The sequence below is a fragment of the Haliotis rufescens genome, unplaced genomic scaffold (assembly GCF_023055435.1).
Source record: "Haliotis rufescens isolate VD_foot unplaced genomic scaffold, xgHalRufe1.0.p SCAF_10, whole genome shotgun sequence".
In the NCBI taxonomy this organism is placed as follows: domain Eukaryota; kingdom Metazoa; phylum Mollusca; class Gastropoda; order Lepetellida; family Haliotidae; genus Haliotis; species Haliotis rufescens.
In genome coordinates this window covers 31757260-31780986 of record NW_025963780.1, presented here as the reverse complement: position 1 = coordinate 31780986, position 23727 = coordinate 31757260, and the positions used below count along the sequence as shown (strand labels likewise).

General features: G+C 44.5%; 1 protein-coding gene across 1 annotated transcript; it reads right to left on the bottom strand.

Annotated features, from left to right (window-relative positions):
* Positions 1-1896: 1896 nt before the first annotated feature.
* Positions 1897-22954, bottom strand: LOC124115879 (phospholipase B1, membrane-associated-like). Its single transcript, XM_046477039.2, has 13 exons — positions 22817-22954; positions 18305-18426; positions 14192-14261; positions 13120-13178; positions 12808-12875; positions 12592-12638; positions 10539-10647; positions 8142-8274; positions 6807-6961; positions 4180-4351; positions 2856-2954; positions 2405-2470; positions 1897-2002 (listed from the first exon to the last, which is right to left on the bottom strand). Exons 1-13 carry the CDS (start codon positions 22863-22865, stop codon positions 1964-1966), a joined length of 1188 nt encoding a protein of 395 aa, XP_046332995.2. The 5' UTR covers positions 22866-22954; the 3' UTR covers positions 1897-1963.
* Positions 22955-23727: the final 773 nt, after the last annotated feature.

Below are 23727 nucleotides of genomic sequence, written 5' to 3'. Positions count from 1 at the left end.
TCACTCGAACATATGAGAGGCATTGAAAGCACGGCAACTAGGCACGCCATCTTGGTAAGCTAACATGAGGTAGGCATCCCTAAAGAAAACAAAGCAAGACGTCATATCGCTCATGGTGACGCAAAAAATATGACGTCACAGTCGTTTATAAAAAGCGCCAAAATTCCAAGCTCTCTGTTGTCTTCCAAACGTAAATACATTCCCTTTGTTGATTTCTGTCGTGTTTTTGTACACGAAATGTATTGCCACACATCCCTTGAATATTGTAGTGACCGCATCTGTGCATTTTTTAACCTGTAATTGTAGATATAATTATTTAAATTTGCCTACCGACAATGACTGAAAATAGTACTATTCTATGAATATTAGCTTCCGCGGTGATGCGGCCGTCAAACCAGCTGTTTCAATCAGAGGGGGTTTATTGTGTTTTAATAGCCTCTGATTGACCAATCAGAATCGAGTAAATTCCAAATTCATGGTAGAATTGTTGTTTAACACCACACTCAGCAATATTCCAGCTATATGACGGTGATGTAAATGACTGAATCGGACGAATCAATGAGCTGGTGTCCATATTCGATAAAGGTCAAAATGTTGTAATTAGGAATAAGAGGCTTTGTTTAACGCCACACTCACAAATTTTCCAGATATAAGACGGCGGAATGTAAATAATCCAGTCTGGACCAGACAATCCAGTGATTGATATCATGAGCATCGATCCACGCATTGGGATACAATGTCATACATCGGCCAAGTCAGCGAGTCAGAACACCCGATCCCGTCAGTCGACACTTACAGCAAGCATGGGTTGCTGAAGACCCATTCTGACCCTATCTTCACGGGTCGACAGTATTGGTACTTGCATCAATAGATGGATGTGCTAATTTCTTCTTGCTGTGTTGCTCCTCTGGATCAAAGTTATCTTCTTTGATGTAAGAACAATACAAAGTCATATTAAGGTTATAGTGAGTGAGTGAGTAGGGTTTTACACCGCTTTTACCAATATTGCAGCAATATCACGTCGAGAGACACCAGAAATGGGCTTCACACATTGTACCCATGTAGGATCGAAACCCGGGTCTTCGGCGTTACGATCGAACGCTTTAACCACTAGGCTACCCTATTAAGGTTATAATGTATATGTGGGGCGGTGGGGTAGCCATGTGGTTAAATCTTTCGCTCGCCTGATTTTGATTCTCCACGCGAGTACAATGTATGAAGCCCATTTCTGGCGCCCCTTGATATTGCTGGAATATAGAGGCGTAAAATTGTCCTCACTTACTCCAAATAATGTGGATGTAAATTCGTCATATGAGAACCAATTACTAATCAACGCGTATTATATTGCGCCATATCCATGCAAATGCCGCTACACAATCATTATCCTCGGCAATTGATGTGTCCACATAAATGACATTCTCAGCTCCATGGGGAGTATACAAATGTGGCAATGGAACGTTGCACTAACTACTCATGCCATATTCAGATTCCCAACATCGTCACTGGGACGACGGAAGAAAATTGTCTCAAAATGTTTCACATCTGCTTCTGTTATGTGGCTCGAAAGCTGTGATTTCACATTGTCATCTCACCCAACGGGGTACCCATTCGCTGCTGTGTGAACAGAGATTATGTCACACAAGGTCACGTCTTAGATGACAACACACGTTTATGACCCTGTGATTCAGTACGGGGCAGTACCAAGCCCCAAACACCAGACTCAAGCTTGTCGAGGGCGGTGACCCATCCAGCTATACTCCGCCGCCAGCGTTTCTGAACTTCACCTGAATTCTGACCAAAGCATTAATATGACCTACATGTCCTATGTAGATACCAGCAGTAATATATGTGGACCAGGTAGACCGCGAAAACAAATCGATGAATAATAACAACAAGAAAGGTTCATACGGATTTATTGTCGGTATTTATTTCTGACATGACACACAGTTGCCACGCTTCTCCATTATCGTCTACTGTTCTGGTGGGTGGCTATAAACTCATTCTGAAAAACAAATGTGCATTTCATCACATACCTATTTCACCTATATAAACATCACCTATGCTACTCTTACCTACAAATATGAACCAACGAACTTTCAGACCATCTCCAAGTAAATCTGTTTTCAGTTTTTATTGCAAAAACAATTAACATCATACTTTAGCGCTAAGTTGGCTACATACTTTACTTAGACACAAGATAGAAACGGAACTGGTCTAAATGTCAACGGTACAGTTTAACAATAAATTTCTATTAACATTACTGACATACATCTCACATTTATTAATATTTTCATGATGGTTATTTCCTTCTTGCTATCAAGTTAATGTAAGCCATCTGCTAGATTGTCATGAGTTCTGTTATTTCTTGCCATCAGTGTACAGGTGTAAGCGTGTGTGTTCTCACCTGGCCAGGGCAGAAGATGGGGGCGTGCATGTCCCAGTCTCGATCCTTCAGACCCACAGGCTGGAACTGCAAGAGTTTGTGGACTTTACTTATCAAGAAGTGAGTGAGTGAGTGAATGTTGTTTTATGCCACAGTCAGCAATACTCCAGCTATATTTGGATTTTATTTATAAATAAATATTAATGAATTTATCGCCTACTTTTAAATAGTGCACTGCATCCGAAATTCTCTGATGGTAAAACTGAATGAAAGGGGGGGGGGGGGGGGGGGGTACAGGTGCGGTTCTGACCAACAATCATAATCAAGGCGAACCTTGAATTTAAAGTCATGATTATAGAATGCTGGCAAACCAAGAGGGGCGGGTGATGATAATGATGATGATGATAATGATGATGATGATGATGATGATAATGATGATGATGATGATGATGAGACAGAGCGTGACACTTACCATGGTGTTCCAGAGGTTCTTGGCGACCATCTGGTGTCCCATACGGCTGAAGTGGAAGCAGTCGGGGGCGAAGAATGCGGTGTCAAGGCTCCCATCAGACTACAAATCAGGGGAGGAGGTTGGATGACAATTATCTTACCTTGTATAATACACTCGTTTCTGATTGGCTGCTGAATGAGCAATTTTCCCCCATTTCATATACATATTCCGCTTACAATGTAACATAACAATATGAATACTCCATCTTTCATTTTTTTTTATTACGTTTTGTATCGTTATCTATCGTGTAGTTGTCCGATTTTCGATCGCGAACGTTGATACTACTTAATTTCGTTTATCCAACATACTCGTTAAACCGACATAATTATATGCAACCAACCTTGTAGGATTAACGGGACTTGACTGTATTCCGCTGGGAAATGTCGAACATCTTACCCATCCGAAACAGTTACATGTTTAAATTATCTCGAAACTCAACACCTATCAAATGCAGGTTAGCGAATTTAACCGAGCATATCCGATTGTAATGCATGGGAGATAACTCTGGATGGCCGTAAAACTATTCGTCAACCACACTGATGAAGACGTTTTAGATTTAGATAAACAGACGAACGTTATACCGTTGAGATAAATTCGTTGTCAACCGATCCCTCGGGGTGTATGGTATACCCTTTGTGCGAGCAGATGTGATTTGAGACTTTGGTGATTCTGAACTAATAGTGTTCCATAAATTAACTCTTTGCAATCTTGCTCTCTTGTTCACAGAAGCTCGGGTTGACAAATCACGTGACCCACCATATTGTGATGGAAGGGCCTTGGGGCCAGTATTTAATTTGTAAATAGTTTGTTCCCGAAAATCATTAATAAGTCATGTTAGCCTCAGGCTCATTGTGTATGATAAATATTCGTAAGCATCTGTTGCATAGTAAAACGTTCTTATAACTTAGACAGTTGTGAAGGTGTGATTATTTTGTTTGTTAACGTTTGAAGAAGCCTGTCCATGTAACTAAAAAACATTTTAGCCTCAGCCTCGTTATATATGATAAATAAATCATGTGAGCCTCAGGTTTGAATTGATGAATATTTGTCAGCGACAGTTGAAAAGGTGTTAAGGTGGTAACGACCTGGTAAAGGTGTTCTTTTATTGCCTTCGTGTCAGAAAGTTGAGATCTGATTGGTTCACGTGATCTTGATCATATACTACATGTACTACATGGGATGGACAGAATTTTCTGAGCGGGGGAAGAAATCCCACAATTGGTGGCAACACATAACGTCAAAGTAGCGGGCATATTGTATCACGTGACACGTTGTATTGTCCAACCTTTCTTGGAGGGTCAGCGTTCTCGAGGAATGGCTGCAGCACTACAGTGAAGTCATCGTGGTTGTTGAACTTTGAACTGCTGACTACTCTCGCCGTCTCACGTTGGTATTCTATGGTCAGTTGACTTGCTTTGTCTCGTCCGGGCTGGTTCAGAAGACAGTCACAGGCGTATCTGGGAATGACAGATTCGGAGTAAGTGAGTATGGTTTTACGCCGCTTTGGGCAATATTCCAGCGATATCACGGCGATGGACACCAGAAATGGTCTTCACACATTGTACTCATGTGGGAAATCAAACCCGGGTCTTCGGCGTGTGGAGCGAACGCTTTAACCACTAGGCCACCCCCGCTGCCCACAGATTTGGAACTTGTAGCTTGCAGCAAACGTTAAAAACATCACTCCCCCATAATCTACGGCATGATATCAAAGGTTTTCTATTTTTATTTTGCATGCTAAATTCGGTTCCGGATCCGCTTCATTGCATTCGGAAGTTGCACTTTTTTATGTTTGATGTCAACGTTTGACAATGTCCTATCTCAAGATAGACACAATTTTATGGATAACAACTTCTTTAATACTGTAAAAAGCGACGTTTCGGTATAGATCTTTATACCGTTGTCAAGCAAGACTGAATGAGGGACATAGTGCAGAATATATATAGCAAGTGGAGGATTAACAGTAGAGGATTAACAGTAGAGGATTAACAGTAATAACAAGGGCATACATGAGTGGGATAACATAGGTAGGTGTGACAACAAAACGTGCCATCAACCTTTCCTCTGCTGACCCCAAACCTGAGATCGTACACCTCCGCCAAGTCTTCACCCACCTCAACAATTATCCGGCCAAACTAGTCGACAAAGTCATCGCCTCTGTACTCTATCCCACACCCAGACATGCGGCCCTTAAACCCGAATCAGCGCCCTTCCGCATCGCCCTCCCGTTCATAGGAAAAGCCTCCCACATCATCAGCCACCTCCTCACACAGCAAGCCAACATCGACACCCACTTCACCAGCTCCAACTCCCTCAACACCCTGCTAAGAGCCAACGGCAGGAACACATCTAAACCCCAAGAGGTTAAAGGTGTAGTCTACAAAGTTGACAGCAACTGCGGGCAATCTTACGTAGGTGAAACCTCCCGCCCAATCAACACTAGAATCAAAGAGCATAAAACCTCCACCATCAAATCCGACAGCAAATCAGCCATCTCGGACCATATCATCAACTGTTCCAATCACATCATCAACTGGGACAACGTCCAAATCCTCGCCAACAACCTCCATGATTTCACCAAAAGAAAACTAACAGAAGCAGTCCACATTCGCCGCCACAACCCAACAATCAACAGAGATCAAGGCTATTTCATCCCATCCGCCTACTATGAACTCATCAAACAATAATCACCTGTTTATTGGCTTCATGCCCCATTGGCTTCTAGCTATGTGTTTTCTGTCCATCGTGTTGTGATAGCATCATCCTTGTTGTCACACCTACCTATGTTATCCCACTCATGTATGCCCTTGTTGTTACTGTTAATCCTCTACTGTTAATCCTCCACTTGCTATATATATTCTGCACTATATGTCCCTCATTCAGTCTTGCTTGACAACGGTATAAGGATCTATACCGAAACGTCGCTTTTTCGAGTATTAAAGAAGTTGTTATCCATAAAATTGTGTCTATCTTGTCATCTGCCAACTTCTAAGTAATGCCTATCAAACAAGAATGTCCTATCTAATTAAAGGGAGGGGGGGGGGGGGGGGGGGGGGGGGTACTTTGCTCCGTAAGACACTCGCCGTAATATAACTGAAATGTTGTTCAAAGCGGCCTAATACCCAACTCACTCACTCGCTGACACATGTAGGAGAAATAATGTAAGGAAAACATATGATTTTGAAGTGTAATAAAACATATTATTATGCCCCAAAGTGAGATTGACCAATCAGAGAGCAGAGCAGAACTACTGACCCCACATGAACCCGTATACCGTCAGTAAAAATACAAGATGTTGATACTGACCTAATATAAGACCGTATACCGTCAGTAACAGCCATCTTGGATTTTCCAACACCCATTACACATATATATTTCACCTGAAAATTCTGGTACAGAAATTCGTCATTCGACACTTTTGTGTTTTAATATCATTAATTTTGATGCGCAAGGACGTTCATGTTTTTTGGATCACATTGGTGACTTTGATAAAGATTATAGTTAAAATTTTCAAAAAGGTTTGGCCTCTAAGGTTTGAAGAGTGGTCTCCCTTTGACATCAGCAATGGCTGTCAATCGCTTTGCTAGTAGCACCGATGGGGAAATCTCTGATAAAAGGCAAAATGTGCGATACGGATACCAGAAAGTGTAAACTTTTCGGCATAATAAACTCGTTATGGTGTCTTTAGTTGCCATTTACGGTGTCATATTAGGCTAGCAGAAACATATTGGGCGAGGCATGGTATGACGAAACCCGCAGCCATGGTATAAATCTACCGCCCTGAATATTAAGTGAGTGAGTGAACATTGTTTAACGCCGCATTCAATAATTTTCCAGTTTTATCACGGCGGCATGAAAATAATCAATAATCCGCGGTCTGCGGAAACAAAATATTAAAAAAAAATAACCTACACGTGCACAGTGGAGCATATAAGGCCACCCATTTCTGTCAGGGGGCCGATGTCGAAGATGTTGACGACCTGCACGAGGGCGCGGGGCACGTTGTCGTACAGGATCTGTAGTGCCTGCTCGATACGGCTGGCGTACAGCTCCGCGCTGTGAGCGGCCTGAGGGAGAAATAGACAATCACATTAAAATCCGATCTTAGTTCCCGCTACCGCTAAAGAAAGGTCTAAGGACATCCCATTACGGGTCACGTCAGAAGGACCTTTGATTCGACCAATCAGAGCGTCGCTTACCAGATCGGGAAAGCGACAGATGGAATGTGTTTTCTAAACATGCTGCCTTAAAAGGTTAACACGGGGTATTGCATTCACGGTATGTACGACTGATTCCGTCTCTCGCTTCAATAGGATAAACATTTGAAACAAAAGAGACTTTCCTTAGACCATGGTAAATACTTCTATTCATTCTTGTCCACCTTATACACTCAAGACTATTAATCTAGAAAGGACGTCTACAGTTTGAAACGTGTGCCGTAAAGCTCGAGAAAGCTGCTTTCTGAATGGGTGATGGCGTCATTTCATTAATCGGTCAAAGGTCGCACTTCAATGGGATGACCTCAGGTCTAATGTTGCGGTAGCAAAAATAAGATCTGATTTTAATGAGACTTGAGAAACATGCTACGTCACAAGAACTTGTGTTTGTACCTATCGGTGTTTTAGTTTTATTAATTTGGGATACACATACGTCACTACATATTATTAAGTAACCCAGCGCAAATACTGCCTGATACCAGTCTCTGAAGAGGACTATAATCAGGGAGCTGGTGTCCATATTCGATAAAGGTCAAAATGTTACATGGAATAAGTGCCTTTGTTTAACGCCGCACTCACCAATATTCCAACTATATGACGGCGGTATGTGAAAAATCCAGTCAGGACCAGACAATCCAGTGAGTGATATCATGAACATCGATCTACGCAATTGGGATAAGGTGACATGCATCAACAAAGTCAGCTAGCCTGACCACACGATCCTGTTAGTCGCCTTTTACGACAAACATGGGTTGTTTAAGACCAATTCTAACCCGGATCATCACGGGTAAATTAAGAACAAGCGTCAAACTAGGGCACTATGTGTGTGTGTAATTAGTGTGAAATCAAAAACTTCCGGGTTGAACCAAGCAAGCCAGAGGTTGATATAATGAGCAATATCTCCCACCATGCGGTACGATTACACACAGTGAGCCAATTCACCGAGCCAGACCACCCGATACACTCAAGAAGCCGTTCACTGTTCCATCCCCGCGTAAGCCGATCAGCACTCGCTGTGTCCACCTCTTACCTCATCTGAACAGAACTGACACAGGTCGTTGCCCCCGATGAAGATGGTGACGAGTTTCCAGTCGTTCTGGAAGTTGATGTTGGGGTCGTTCCGCAACCTCTGTACCAACAGCTGGGCCTGCTCTGGCATGTGCCTAGAGGGAAACGTCGTGGTGTTACTTAAACGTGGATTGGTTGTATACAATGGCTTCTTCACAGAACCTACTCCCGCCGCGACCTGTACGTTTAACTCACTCGCGCTGAATATCTCGCGATGTCAGCACATCAAAACTTAATAATGAGGTGAAAAAGGGTTTAAAGTTGCGCTAGTTTTCCGATTTGTGTGCGTGCGTGCGTGCGTGCGTGCGTGCGTGTATGTGTGCGTGCGTGCGTGCGCGCGCGCATGCCTGCTTGTACTTGTCCGGACTAATGCCGGTTTTATAGAGTTAACCAACTGAGATCCCATGCTGCAGTTTAACACGGATATCCCAATCAGACACAGTGTACTGACTCTGAGCCGACCAGTCCTTGTATTAGCCCATTAGTGCCGAGCCCCAGGCAGGATAACAATAAGTACCATCTTTTAACGTGTATTTGTATGACGCGGCTGGGAATCGAACCACCTTCTTCTCTCTGAGCAGACGCTCTATCCACGAGGTTAAACAATAATGAATAACATAATGCATTCGAAATATTCAAATAAAGCCTAAGCAAGCCCTGATTATCCAGTGAATTCAGTATCTATTCGATTTCGATATATATTTATCAAATCTAAATAACACACTGGAACATCGAGGATGGACGTATATACGTGGCCATGGAATTCCCGTTTTCGTATTCGAAATATTTAAAGGAAGCTATTGAGCGATACCTCAAGGCTTGACGGCCTTAATCAACACGTGACCTAACTACGTTTAAAATTCCCGTTTTGCATGACATATGACACTAGTACGTGCGTTCGATTGTAACGATTTGAGTGACATGTGTCAACCGACACACATTTCTGGAAGCCAGGGTTGACTAGATTCCAGTTAACCAGTGTTAATCAAGGATAACGTGGCAGCACCCCAAAAAAACCGCATAGAATGCAAACCAAATACAATGCAAAATGGCTGCAAAGAACGGAGAAACACAACAGTCATGTGCTATAACTAAAACTAAAACACAAGTGTGTCATTGAATCACAATGTGCCTTTATTAATTGACCGCCTCCGTGGTCTAGTGGTAGAGGTCCGGGGTTCGATCCCAGGCCTCGCCATACCTAAAGATGTTAAAAGATGGTACTTGTCCAGCTTTAAGAAGCTTAAACAAGGGCTGGACGGCTCGGAGTTAGTACACTGTGTCTGAGTGGGATATTCATGTTAAACTGCGGCATGGTATCTCAGTGTGCTAGCACTATAAATCGGCATCATTCCGGACTAGTACAAGCAGCCACACACACGTACATGCACGTCGCTAAGTGCAATAATCTTGGACGCGGCGTTAAACCAAGTTTCACCTCACCTGACCGACTTTATTACCAATCATTCATTCAATCATTTTATTTCCAATACATATCGGCCACAGGCCTTCGTGTACAAAAGTTGAGTACAGACAAGATTTAAACATTCAGTTTCGCATTTCTAACTTCATTTGCATAATATACATATTTTGATAGATTTGTAATAATACATGTATCTGGTGAGGACAGAAGCATATTAAATTTATGAACATTAGGATGACAATGGAACTTTGCTTTGAGATATAGTTGCCGTAACTTGACATACGTTTGACAAATAAGCAGGAAGTTACAAAGTTTGCATTTTCTTAAATTTCTTGGAATTCTATAATGACGCCCATTCTCAATTTCCAAAGTAAGAAAACTCAGTCTGAATCTCGTGAGGGTTATTATTTATTGTATTATTTATCCTTGTAAACAGACAAGAAAGTTCAAAGTAGCGCGTTGTGCATCAAACAGAGATGTATCACTGATTCTAAAGTATTTACCCGAATCATCAGTATATTATCAATCGAAAGTAAAATTTCCCTGATTTCCCAGAATACATATATACTATCAATACCTACTTAATTATATTCATTTAAATGTTTTATATATGATTCAATAAAAGACACTAAACACCTGTAACGATGACGTCACTAAGGCTGCTAACCGCAGTACCGCACCTAGGGGTTCAGTAGGTCACCTGGCGACTGAGGTCAACCGAAGTATGACGTCAATCCGTTAACATGAGCTCAACCAATCTTAACTTGAGTTATACCTTGGTCAACACGGGTTCGACAGAGTCGTTCCGTGATATGAAATTGAACGCAAGTACTGTTGTAACTACCAGTACGATAGTACTATAATGAAAGCCCCTTTCTTCGATAAAGCAGCGATTGGAATAAACGCTCGATGACTGTCTTTAAAGTTACTACGTACATGCTCTTGTCCCCCGCTTTGGCCACGTTGAATCGTTTCTTGGCGGAGTCTCTGTCACCAGTGCCCTCGGAGAAGCCGTACACGTTGGGGTTGAAATAACGTATTATATCTGACGAAATTGAATATAACAATTTTATTTTATTTCATTGAGTGAGTGAGTGAGTGAGTTGGGTTTAACGCCGCTTTTAACATTATTCCAGTTATATCACGGCGTGTCAGCTTAATGTGGGAGGAAAGCCCGAAGTGATGCAGGTCTCAGACGTTTACCACTTCGGTGAAACCCACGAGCACGGGTATGGTGCTGACAAACCAAGAAACATAATTGGGGCGAACCGGGATTCGAACCCACAATCATAGGTTTCTGGCGTGCCCAAGGGATGCAACTCTCCACAGCGAATCGCGGCGCCTTAGACGACTGGGCCACCCGTGCCCCCTTATTTCATTGAAAAAAATGTCAGTGAGACTTATAAAATAATGTATTTTACTCAAATTTGTAATTTGATATGTCGTTACGGATGTATGGTGTCGACTATCTTTTTTACATATTCATGATTCATGGTAGTGATACTTCATGCACACTGCCGGGCTAAGTAAGGAAACATTGAAAATTGGAATTGACACAAAAATTACAAACGTAATCAAAACTTTGCTGAAAACAGTCCAAAACTCAACAATGATACCCCCATCAAATACGTTACCATCGAATAACCATTTCTTGATTGTTTCATTTTTACCCACCATCAAACATGGTGTATACTTTCTTTTGCCCGGCAGTGTATTTCATATATTTTTCCTCGCTATGATATTGCTGGAAGAGGTGTGGGGCCCTATTGACTCACTACTCCATATCTCAACACATGGCCAGTATGGTCCAGTGGTTTGCCTGATCCAGATTTGACCATTTACAAGCCACCGTGGCTTTAACTGTGCCCACTATACTTCATATGTGAATGCTCGCACATCATGGTCTATCCATTGTTGGGGTTAGGGCGCGGTGGGGTTGAAGCGTTCGTTGTAAGGTGATATCCAAATGGGTACAATGTGTGAAGCTCGATTCTTGTGTCCCCGCTGTAATGTTACTGAAGAATTGCTAAAGGCGGCGTAAACCCAGACTCACTCACTCACGCAAACCCCAATGGGTAAATGGAGTACCCATCCATGATAGAATATTCACACGCTCAATTGTGGGAGATTCACTCATTCACAGATTCACACATTCACAAGCCAACGTTATGTGGCTGCAACACGTGCTCACTACACTTCATGTGTCGACGGCCATCAGCCGATCCATGGATGGGGTTAGGCGCGGTGGGGTAGCCGAGTGGGTAAAGCGTCCGTTGCCACAACGAATGTCCGGGTTTGATTCTCCACATGGGTCCAACGTGTGGAGCTCATTTCTGGAGTCCCCCGCTGGATGTTCATGACATATTGCAATTTTTCTTAAAAAACGTAACACTCACTCACACAAACTCCAATGGGTAAAGTACCTATGTACTAAAGTATCTATGGTGGAATATTCGCTCGCTCAATTGCGTAAGATTCACTCGCTCAAGAAGAGTACAGTCACGCGTCCAGTGGAGGTGTTCCCCTAAATCGTGATGGTGGGTTCGAATCAAGGTCAAGGTCCTTCAGAACCACACCCGCAGGAAACTCTCAGGAATAGCATCATTTACTTACAAAATAAGGGGCGGTCGGGTAACCTAGTGGTTAAAGCGTTTGCTCGTCACGCCGAAGACCCGGGTTCGAGTCCCGACATGGGTACAATGTGTGAAGCCCAATTCTGGTGTTCCCCGCCGTGATATTGCTGAAATATTGCTAAAACAGCGTAAAACATATTAACTCACTCACTTACAAAAGATAACTGACATCAAAGGCATCAAGCACATATAAAAGGCAGGGGTCCAAAATATCAAAAAAAATTCGCAGATAAATTTGCTGCCTCCAACTGACTTCATATGGTTTTCAAAAGGGTGTATGGGGGTGTGGGACCTCTCTCTCTCTCTCTCTCTCTCTCTCTCTCTCTCTCTGTATTTGACTTCAAGGTGGAACTTACTTGCAAGAGTTATCCCATCGGATGAAATTGTCCGGTCTCCGCCGATGCTGGAAATGAAAGAAAAGGGTTTTGACCAACACACAGCCAGTGAATATTGTGTTGTGTACAACCGGATCGCATAATATTTATAATCGTTATATTCATTATAGTTATTATTCTGGTCATCTTTATCAATATCGCTATTATCATTGTCGTTATTATCTTTATCATTCATACCTCCAGGTGGTGCCTCTATATTCTGTGAGACAGCCCAGAATGGTCCACGCGTCCGCGCCATTGGCTGCCTGGAACACGTGATCAGTCATGTGATCAGTGACATCGTCAAAGTCCTACCCACATAAGCTGTTACATCATGTTTGCAACGACACCTGCGCACAGGTAAGATTAATTTTGATAATTTGATTTTCCAGCGAGGTGTCATACCCAGAAATGCATACGTTATTCGCCGGATCAAGGCTTCTATCTTGTCAGGCAAGGGATGTAACTCTTCAACTACTTCCGGACAACTGTCCACTTAAGGGTACTTACTGTGAGAGAATCCCCCAAAGCGGCAACGACCTTGATGTCCCCAGCTCTCAGCGCGTGCACTGATGTAAAAAAAATATTTTAACTTTTTTTCAATCTCCAAATTTGGAAGTCATGGTGTCAGAAAGGTTTTATTTAACACATTCACAAAAATGAAATATTATTTGTGAAAACGATAGATACAATGACACGTGAACAGAGTACGTCGTCACGCTATAATATGGCAGTTTTATCATCATTATCCGCGTATCCTCGCCTCGGTGTCTGTCTGCATCCCCAAATTTACTATTCCCCCATTTTAACAGTCATCCCTCTCCCCCGTACGAACTTCTCACCACCCACCAAAACACTGTGACCGTCATCAGCCCTCCAGACACTGTGACCCTCACCCCTACACTGTGGCCCTCACCCCTACACTGTGGCCCTCACCCCTACACTGTGACCCTTAACCCCACCTCTACGCTCTGACCCTCGTCGTCCACATCCCAGCCCTCCATTGTCACCTCATCCCACCAGACTCTGAACTATTACCACGACAAGCCGTACACTACCCGGTGAGTCCATTACCACCCAACCCCCAACCCCCAACCCCCACCACCCACACCCACCACCCACCACCCACCACCCAAACTGTGATAAAGTTCAAACCGGGAAATGGGCGATCGGGTAGCCTAGTGATAAAGCGTTCGCTCGTCACGCCGAAGACCCGGGTTCGATTCCTGACATGGGTACAATGTGTGAAGCCCACTTCTGGTGTCCCCCGCCGTGATATTGCTTGAATATTGCTAAAAGCGGCGTAAAACCATACCCACTCACTCACTCAAACCGGGAAAGAATATTTCATGAAAGATGCTTATGAGATTTATGAGATTGCAACATGGTTTTCATGTTCATATGATCTTCTATAATCAATCAAAACTTAAGAATTGAACCTTTTATGTCGCTGAGACCTGAGTGTAAATAGATAGATGAGACAATCACTACCCACTCAGACATACACCTCCTCCTCCTCCCCCGTCCCCAAAAGCAGCCACCCCAAACCCGGCCCACCCCTATACTACCCCGTCTACTGTACCTGATGTGGGCACACTTGGAGATGTTCCGCCAGGGCATGCAAAGTTCCTCCCTGCTTGATCCATGCGAAGCTGCAACAATTAGGAGGTCTTTAGAGTCGACCATTTGAGACTCTTGGGGGGTGCCTTGGATACGTGTATATAAAAGCCTTCCCGAAATTGCTTTGAAAGAAAATATATCCCCGGGCTTTGCAATTTGTATGTTTTGTAGCAGTGACTGAAAGAAACAAAATCTCAAACAAAACCCCGAGCCCTTCACCCGGATGTTGGTCCCGTTCTATGTATTCCCGATGCTTCTCTACGGACGTACCCTATGAACCCTGGGATAGAATTTGTCTTCAGCAACCCATGCTTGCCGTAAAAGGCGACAATGTTTGTTGTAAGAGGCGACTAACGGTGTCGGGTGGTCAGGCTAGCTGACTTGGTTGATGCATGTCATCATATCCCAGTTGGGTATAATCGATGCTCATGATGTCAATCGCTGTCTGGTCCAGACTCGTTTATTTAAGAGACCGCTGTCATATAGCTTGAATATTGCTGAGTGCGGCGGTAAACAACAAACAAACAAACTCTACGCACGACCGTAGTGAATGAGAAGCAACCGTAATTTTGTCATTTCGCGTTTCTGTTTGATTACGTTCAGCACAAAGGAAAGAGGCAGTGTTTATATTGGAATAGAAACACACTTTTTCAAGCGGGGCAAAAGCATTTGGATCTTCAAAATCAGCTACAATTTTAAAGTCACCGGTCCGATCATCCCGACGCCATTATGGAGACCAACCAGCTCAATTTTACCGAATTCACCCTATCTCATGGAAACCAACCCGCTTAGTTTCACCGAACTCACCCTATCTCATGGAGACCAACCCGCTCAATTCCACCGAACTCACCATATCGCAAGGAGACCAACCCGCTCAATTCCACCGAACTCACCATATCTCATGGAGACCAACCCGCTCAATTCCACCGAACTCACCATATCTCATGGATACCAACCCGCTCAATTCCACCGAACTCACCCTATCTCAAGGAGACCAACCCGCTCAATTCCACCGAACTCATCCTCTCGCAAGGAGACCAACCCGCTTAATTCCACCGAACTCACCATATCTCATGGATACCAACACGCCAAATTCCACCAAGGAGATCAACCCGCTCCATTCTACACCATTCACCCTATCGCAAGGAGACCAACCCGCTCAATTCTACACCACTCACCCTATCGCAAAGAGACCAACCCGCTCAATTCTACACCACTCATCCTCTCGCAAGGAGACCGACCCGCTCAATTCTACACCATTCACCCTATCGCAAGGAGACCAACCCGCTCAATTCTACACCACTCATCCTATCGCAAGGAGACCGACCCGCTCAATTCTACACCATTCACCCTATCGCAAGGAGACCAACCCGCTCAATTCTACACCACTCACCCTATCGCAAGGAGACCGACCCGCTCAAGTCTACACCATTCACCCTATCGCAAGGAGACCAACCCGCTCAATTCTACACCATTCACCCTATCGCAAGGAGACCGACCCGCTCAATTCTACACCATTCACCCTATCGCAAGGAGACCGACCCGCTCAATTCTACACCACTCACCCTATCACAAGGAGAACGACGTGCTCAATTCTACACCACTCACCCTATCGCAAAGAGACCAACCCGCTCAATTCTACACCACTCACCCTATCGCAAGGAGACAAACCTGCTCAATTCTACACCACTCACCCTATCGCAAAGAGACCAACCCGCTCAATTCTACACCACTCACCCTATCGCAAGGAGACCGACCCGCTCAATTCTACACCATTCACCCTATCGCAAGGAGACCAACCCGCTCAATTCTACACCACTCATCCTATCGCGAGGAGACCAACCCGCTCAATTCTACACCACTCATCCTATTGCGAGGAGATCGACCCGCTCAATTCTACACCACTCACCCGAACGCAAAGATACCAACCCGCTCAATTCTACGCCTCTCACCCTATCGCAAGGAGACCGACCCGCTCAATTCTACACCACTCACCATATCGCAAGGAGACCAACCCGCTCAATTCCACCGAACTCACCATATCTCATGGAGACCAACCCGCTCAATTCCACCGAACTCACCATATCTCATGGAGACCAACCCGCTCAATTCCACCGAACTCACCCTATCTCAAGGAGACCAACCCGCTCAATTCCACCGAACTCATCCTCTCGCAAGGAGACCAACCCGCTTAATTCCACCGAACTCACCATATCTCATGGATACCAACACGCCAAATTCCACCAAGGAGATCAACCCGCTCCATTCTACACCATTCACCCTATCGCAAGGAGACCAACCCGCTCAATTCTACACCACTCACCCTATCGCAAAGAGACCAACCCGCTCAATTCTACACCACTCATCCTCTCGCAAGGAGACCGACCCGCTCAATTCTACACCATTCACCCTATCGCAAGGAGACCAACCCGCTCAATTCTACACCACTCATCCTATCGCAAGGAGACCGACCCGCTCAATTCTACACCATTCACCCTATCGCAAGGAGACCGACCCGCTCAATTCTACACCATTCACCCTATCGCAAGGAGACCAACCCGCTCAATTCTACACCACTCACCCTATCGCAAGGAGACCGACCCGCTCAATTCTACACCATTCACCCTATCGCAAGGAGACCAACCCGCTCAATTCTACACCATTCACCCTATCGCAAGGAGACCGACCCGCTCAATTCTACACCATTCACCCTATCGCAAGGAGACCGACCCGCTCAATTCTACACCACTCACCCTATCACAAGGAGAACGACGTGCTCAATTCTACACCACTCACCCTATCGCAAATAGACCAACCCGCTCAATTCTACACCGCTCACCCTATCGCAAGGAGACAAACCTGCTCAATTCTACACCACTCACCCTATCGCAAAGAGACCAACCCGCTCAATTCTACACCACTCACCCTATCGCAAGGAGACCGACCCGCTCAATTCTACACCATTCACCCTATCGCAAGGAGACCAACCCGCTCAATTCTACACCACTCATCCTATCGCGAGGAGATCGACCCGCTCAATTCTACACCACTCACACTATCGCAAAGAGACCGGCCCGCTCAATTCTACACCACTCACCCGAACGCAAAGATACCAACCCGCTCAATTCTACGCCTCTCACCCTATCGCAAGGAGACCGACCCACTCAATTCTACACCACTCACCCTATCGCAAGGAGACCGGCCCGCTAAATTCTACGCCACTCACACTATCGCAAGGAGACCGAACCGCTCAATTCTACACCACTCATCCTATCGCAAGGAGACCGACCCGCTCAATTCTACACCACTCACCCTATCACAAGGAGATCAACCCGCTCAATTCTACACCACTCATCCTATCGCAATGAGACCGACCCGCTCAATTCTACACCACTCACACTATCGCAAGGAGACCGGCCCGCTTAATTCTACACCACTCACCCTATCACAAGGAGAGCAACCCGCTCAATTCTACACCACTCACCCTATCGCAAGGAGACCGACCCGCTCAATTCTACACCACTCACCCTATCACAAGGAGACCAACCCGCTCAAATCTACACCACTCACCCTTTCGCAAGGAGACCGACCCGCTCAATTCTACACCACTCACCCTATCTCATGGAGACCGACCCGCTCAATTCTACACCACTCACCCTATCTCATGGAGACCAACCCACTCAATTTTACACCACTCACCCTATCACAAGGAGAACGACGTGCTCAATTCTACACCACTCACCCTATCTCATGGAGACCAACCCACTCAATTCTATACCACTCAACCTATCGCAAGGAGAACGACGTGCTCCACTCTACCCCACTCAACCTATCGCAAAGAGAATGACAAGCTCAATTCTACCGAATTCACGCCTATTGCAAGGAGACCGACCCGCATAATTTACACCACTTGACCTATCGCAAGGAGAACGGCCCCGTCAACTCTACCAACTCAACCTATCGCAGGGAGACCAACTCGCTCAACTCTACACCACTCTCCCTCTCGGAAGCAGACTCACATCCCACCTATCACTCACTCACACAAATCCCTCCTCACTCAATCCAGGACACTCACCGGACTTGTCCGCTGTGCCTCCCTGTACGTCTTCATGTGCGACTCCACCAGCGGCCGGAACAACGTGTCGTTAGCTAGAAGACGTATGGCTGCCTCATACCTGCCCCAGGTGTTCGACGTGGCTGAAGGGTATAACAGGAAAATAGACAACACACCGTTTAACATGGGTATAACGAGGTGAGGTGAAAAGGTTTTAACATTGCGTTCAAGATTATTGCTTTCTTGCTGTTTGCTTGTTTGTTGTTTTACGCCGCACTCAGCAATATTCAAGCTATATGTAAATAAAAGGCACACCTCTGGTGTGCCATTAAGCTATGATCGTGAACGTGATTATGTGTTTAGGTTTGTCAGCACCGTGCCAGCGCTAGTGAGTTACACAGAATGGTAAACGTCTAAGACCAGCGTTACTTCCGTTCGATAACGCGATCTTTGCTACGACTGTCGACTCGCGGTCGTCGTACGCTACGATCGCTCTGTTGCAACTTTGATTATGCATGAATTATGGCCTTTACATGCAGACAGAAAGATTATCTGTCGTTTATTCAGTCAACTTTTGGGCTACGAGAAACTAACCACATCCTGAAGGAACACACATACACAAATAGAGGTTTAAGACCACATATTACGAGTGAGTGAGTGATTGAGTGAGTTGGGTTTAACGCCACTTTTAACAGTATTCCAGTTATATCGCGGCGTGTCAGCTTAATGTGGGAGGAAGCCCGAAGTGATGCAGGTCTCAGACGTTTACAATTCGGTGAAACCCACGAGCACGGGCATGGTGCAGTCAAACCTAGAAACATAATTGGGGCGAAACGGGATTCGAACCCACAATCATAGGTTTCTGGACGCAACTCTGCACAGCGAATCGCGGCGCCTTAGACAACTGGGCAACAAACAAGCCACTTAATCATACAGGTCATAAGTGATATGACCACACACAAGCCACTAAAGTGTACAGGTCACGAGTGATATGACCACACCACAAGCCACTACAGCATTCAGGTCATGAGTGATATGACCACACCACAAGCCACTTAAGCGTACAGGTCATGAGTGATATGACCACACACACGCCACTTAAGCATACAGGTCATAAGTGATATGACTACACACAAGCCACTACAGCATTCAGGTCATGAGTGATATGACCACACACACGCCACTTAAGCATACAGGTCATAAGTGATATGACTACACACAAGCCACTAAAGCGTACAGGTCATAAGTGATATGACTACACACACGCCACTTAAGCATACAGGTCATAAGTGATATGACTACACACATGCCACTTAAGCATACAGGTCATAAGTGATATGACTACACACAAGCCACTACAGCATTCAGGTCATGAGTGATATGACCACACACACGCCACTTAAGCATACAGGTCATAAGTGATATGACTACACACAAGCCACTAAAGCGTACAGGTCATAAGTGATTTGACTACACACACGCCACTTAAGCATACAGGTCATAAGTGATATGACTACACACACGCCACTTAAGCATACAGGTCATAAGTGATATGACTACACACAAGCCACTACAGCATTCAGGTCATGAGTGATATGACCACACACACGCCACTTAAGCGTACAGGTCATGAGTGATATGACCACACACACGCCACTTAAGCATACAGGTCATAAGTGATATGACTACACACAAGCCACTACAGCATTCAGGTCATGAGTGATATGACCACACCACAAGCCACTACAGCATTCAGGTCATGAGTGATATGACCACACACAAGCCACTAAAGCGTACAGGTCATGAGTGATATGACCACACACAAGCCACTAAAGCGTACAGGTCATAAGTGACATGACCACACACAAGCCACTAAAGCGTACAGGTCATGAGTGATATGACCACACACACGCCACTTAAGCATACAGGTCATAAGTGATTTGACTACACACACGCCACTTAAGCATACAGGTCATAAGTGATATGACCACACACACGCCACTTAAGCATACAGGTCATAAGTGATATGACTACACACAAGCCACTAAAGCGTACAGGTCATAAGTGATATGACTACACACACGCCACTTAAGCATACAGGTCATAAGTGATATGACTACACACATGCCACTTAAGCATACAGGTCATAAGTGATATGACTACACACAAGCCACTACAGCATTCAGGTCATGAGTGATATGACCACACACACGCCACTTAAGCATACAGGTCATAAGTGATATGACTACACACAAGCCACTAAAGCGTACAGGTCATAAGTGATTTGACTACACACACGCCACTTAAGCATACAGGTCATAAGTGATATGACTACACACACGCCACTTAAGCATACAGGTCATAAGTGATATGACTACACACAAGCCACTAAAGCGTACAGGTCATGAGTGATATGACTACACACACGCCACTTAAGCATACAGGTCATGAGTGATATGACCACACACAAGCCACTAAAGCGTACAGGTCATGAGTGATATGACCACACACAAGCCACTAAAGCGTACAGGTCATGAGTGATATGACCACACACAAGCCACTAAAGCGTACAGGTCATGAGTGATATGACCACACACAAGCCACTACAGCATTCAGGTCATGAGTGATATGACCACACACACGCCACTTAAGCGTACAGGTCATGAGTGATATGACCACACACACGCCACTACAGCATTCAGGTCATAAGTGATATGACTACACACACGCCACTTAAGCGTACAGGTCATGAGTGATATGACCACACACACGCCACTTAAGCATTCAGGTCATGAGTGATATGACCACACACACGCCACTACAGCATTCAGGTCATGAGTGATATGACCACACACACGCCACTTAAGCGTACAGGTCATGAGTGATATGACTACACACACGCCACTTAAGCGTACAGGTCATGAGTGATATGACCACACACACGCCACTTAAGCATACAGGTCATAAGTGATATGACTACACACAAGCCACTACAGCATTCAGGTCATGAGTGATATGACCACACCACAAGCCACTACAGCATTCAGGTCATGAGTGATATGACCACACACAAGCCACTAAAGCGTACAGGTCATGAGTGATATGACCACACACAAGCCACTAAAGCGTACAGGTCATAAGTGACATGACCACACACAAGCCACTAAAGCGTACAGGTCATGAGTGATATGACCACACACAAGCCACTACAGCATTCAGGTCATGAGTGATATGACCACACACACGCCACTTAAGCATACAGGTCATAAGTGATATGACTACACACAAGCCACTACAGCATTCAGGTCATGAGTGATATGACTACACACACGCCACTTAAGCGTACAGGTCATGAGTGATATGACCACACACACGCCACTTAAGCGTGCAGGTCATAAGTGATATGACTACACACAAGCCAATAAAGCGTACAGGTCATAAGTGATATGACTACACACAAGCCACTAAAGCGTACAGGTCATGAGTGATTTGACTACACACACGCCACTTAAGCATACAGGTCATAAGTGATATGACCATACTCAAGCCACTAAAGTGTACAGGTCTTAAGTGATATGACCAAACACAAGCCACTAAAGCGTACAGGTCTTAAGTGATATGACCAAACACAAGCCACTAAAGTGTACAGGTCTTAAGTGATATGACCAAACACAAGCCACTAAAGCGTACAGGTCATAAGTGACATGACCACACACAAGCCACTAAAGCGTACAGGTCATAAGTGATATGACCATACTCAAGCCACTAAAGTGTACAGGTCATAAGTGAAAGACCAAACACAAGCCACTAAAGCGTACAGGTCATAAGTGATATGACCATACTCAAGCCACTAAAGCGTACAGGCTATAAGTGATATGACCACACACAAGCCACTAAAGCGTACAGGTCATAAATGATATGACCAAACACAGGCCACTCTGACATAGCATGTATTTTTTGTTAAATTTCTCTCTGACATGGATCGGAACTATTCCGCATCTAAACGAATCAAAGGCTTTGCCTGTGATAACACCTTTAAAGGGGGACTCATATTCCTCATGCATGTCTACTAGCCTATATCAAAGTATAGTTGACACAAGGCTTTGATTTTGACTAGTGGACTATTGCCTAGAGGAGATGAGAGGGACTATGCCCTGTCGGGTACCAATTTCCAGTCTATTTCTTGATAAATTAATTCATACCATGTTCAGCTTGAGTGATTGAGTGTGCGCTATCATGTCAATCAACACCTGCTAGGTAGGTTATAAAAAAAGTTAACAGCAAAATTCAAGCTTGCAAGGATTGCAAGTCGGCCAGCTTCTTGTCTTCTTTCAAATTCTAAATGGTCTGATTCTTTTAGCAGAGTATAAAAAAGAACATATTCGACAACTGTTTTCACGTCAATGTTTTGAATGCTGATGAATGCAATTAAGATTAACTTTTGGAATAACTGTAGCTGTAAAACCTTGATTAAGTGTTTTCGGTATCTAAATATTTGACGATTAAAAACTTGTGTGAGCAAGACAATCTTACCGTCACTGAAACATATGGCTACGGCAAGGACGACTGCAACGTACTTCATGCTGTTGGCGGACCGAGTCGACGGATGTACGGACGATGTCAGGGATATAATGTTGGGCGTTTTCTCGTCGTATTTATACTGACTGGTTTATGTAACTGGGTTCCTCCTTCAGGTGCGAGGTCTCTATGACGTATTTCAGGTTCTAGCTGTATGGCTGTGTACAAGTTATATGATCGGAACATATCCGAAAAACACAATGGACCAATGAAACTGAGGATTAAACCTCATCTCCACCAATCACTGTCGGAAAAAGTTTGCCACTGAGTGTGTACACGTTGTTAATAGTAGACGGGAGCCCAGTCACCTAGATTTTGTACCTTTCATTGTGCAGCACAGTCAACAACTATCTACAGCAATTTATTTACCTATTGTATCCCAGTATTACCTGACAGCACTCACGCTGAAATAGATTGCTTCTTGACTCACTTGTTCCAAGGTCGTGGGTTCTCTTCCCAAAATCCTACTTCTGTTTGAGAAGCTTTGCGTCGATCTCACCTTGTAGCAAATGATGCACGAGAAGGTACTACGTTCATGAGGCTTGTGCGTGTTCGAAATAAGAAATACACAAAAACATGAAGGCGAAGCCCCCCAAACAAACAACAACAACAACAAAAACGGCACCCAAAGGGTGTATATGTTCTGCACATTCAAATGCGTGCACGATAAAACCGAGAGACATATGAGAGAAAGCGCTTCACTCACAGACATGCCTTTTCACTCACAGATATGCCTTTTCACTCACAGATATGCCTTTTCACTCACAGATATGCCTTTTCACTCACAGATATGCCTATTTTACTCTCAGACATGCCTTTTTACTCACAGATATACCTTTTGACTCGCAGACATACTTTTTCACTCA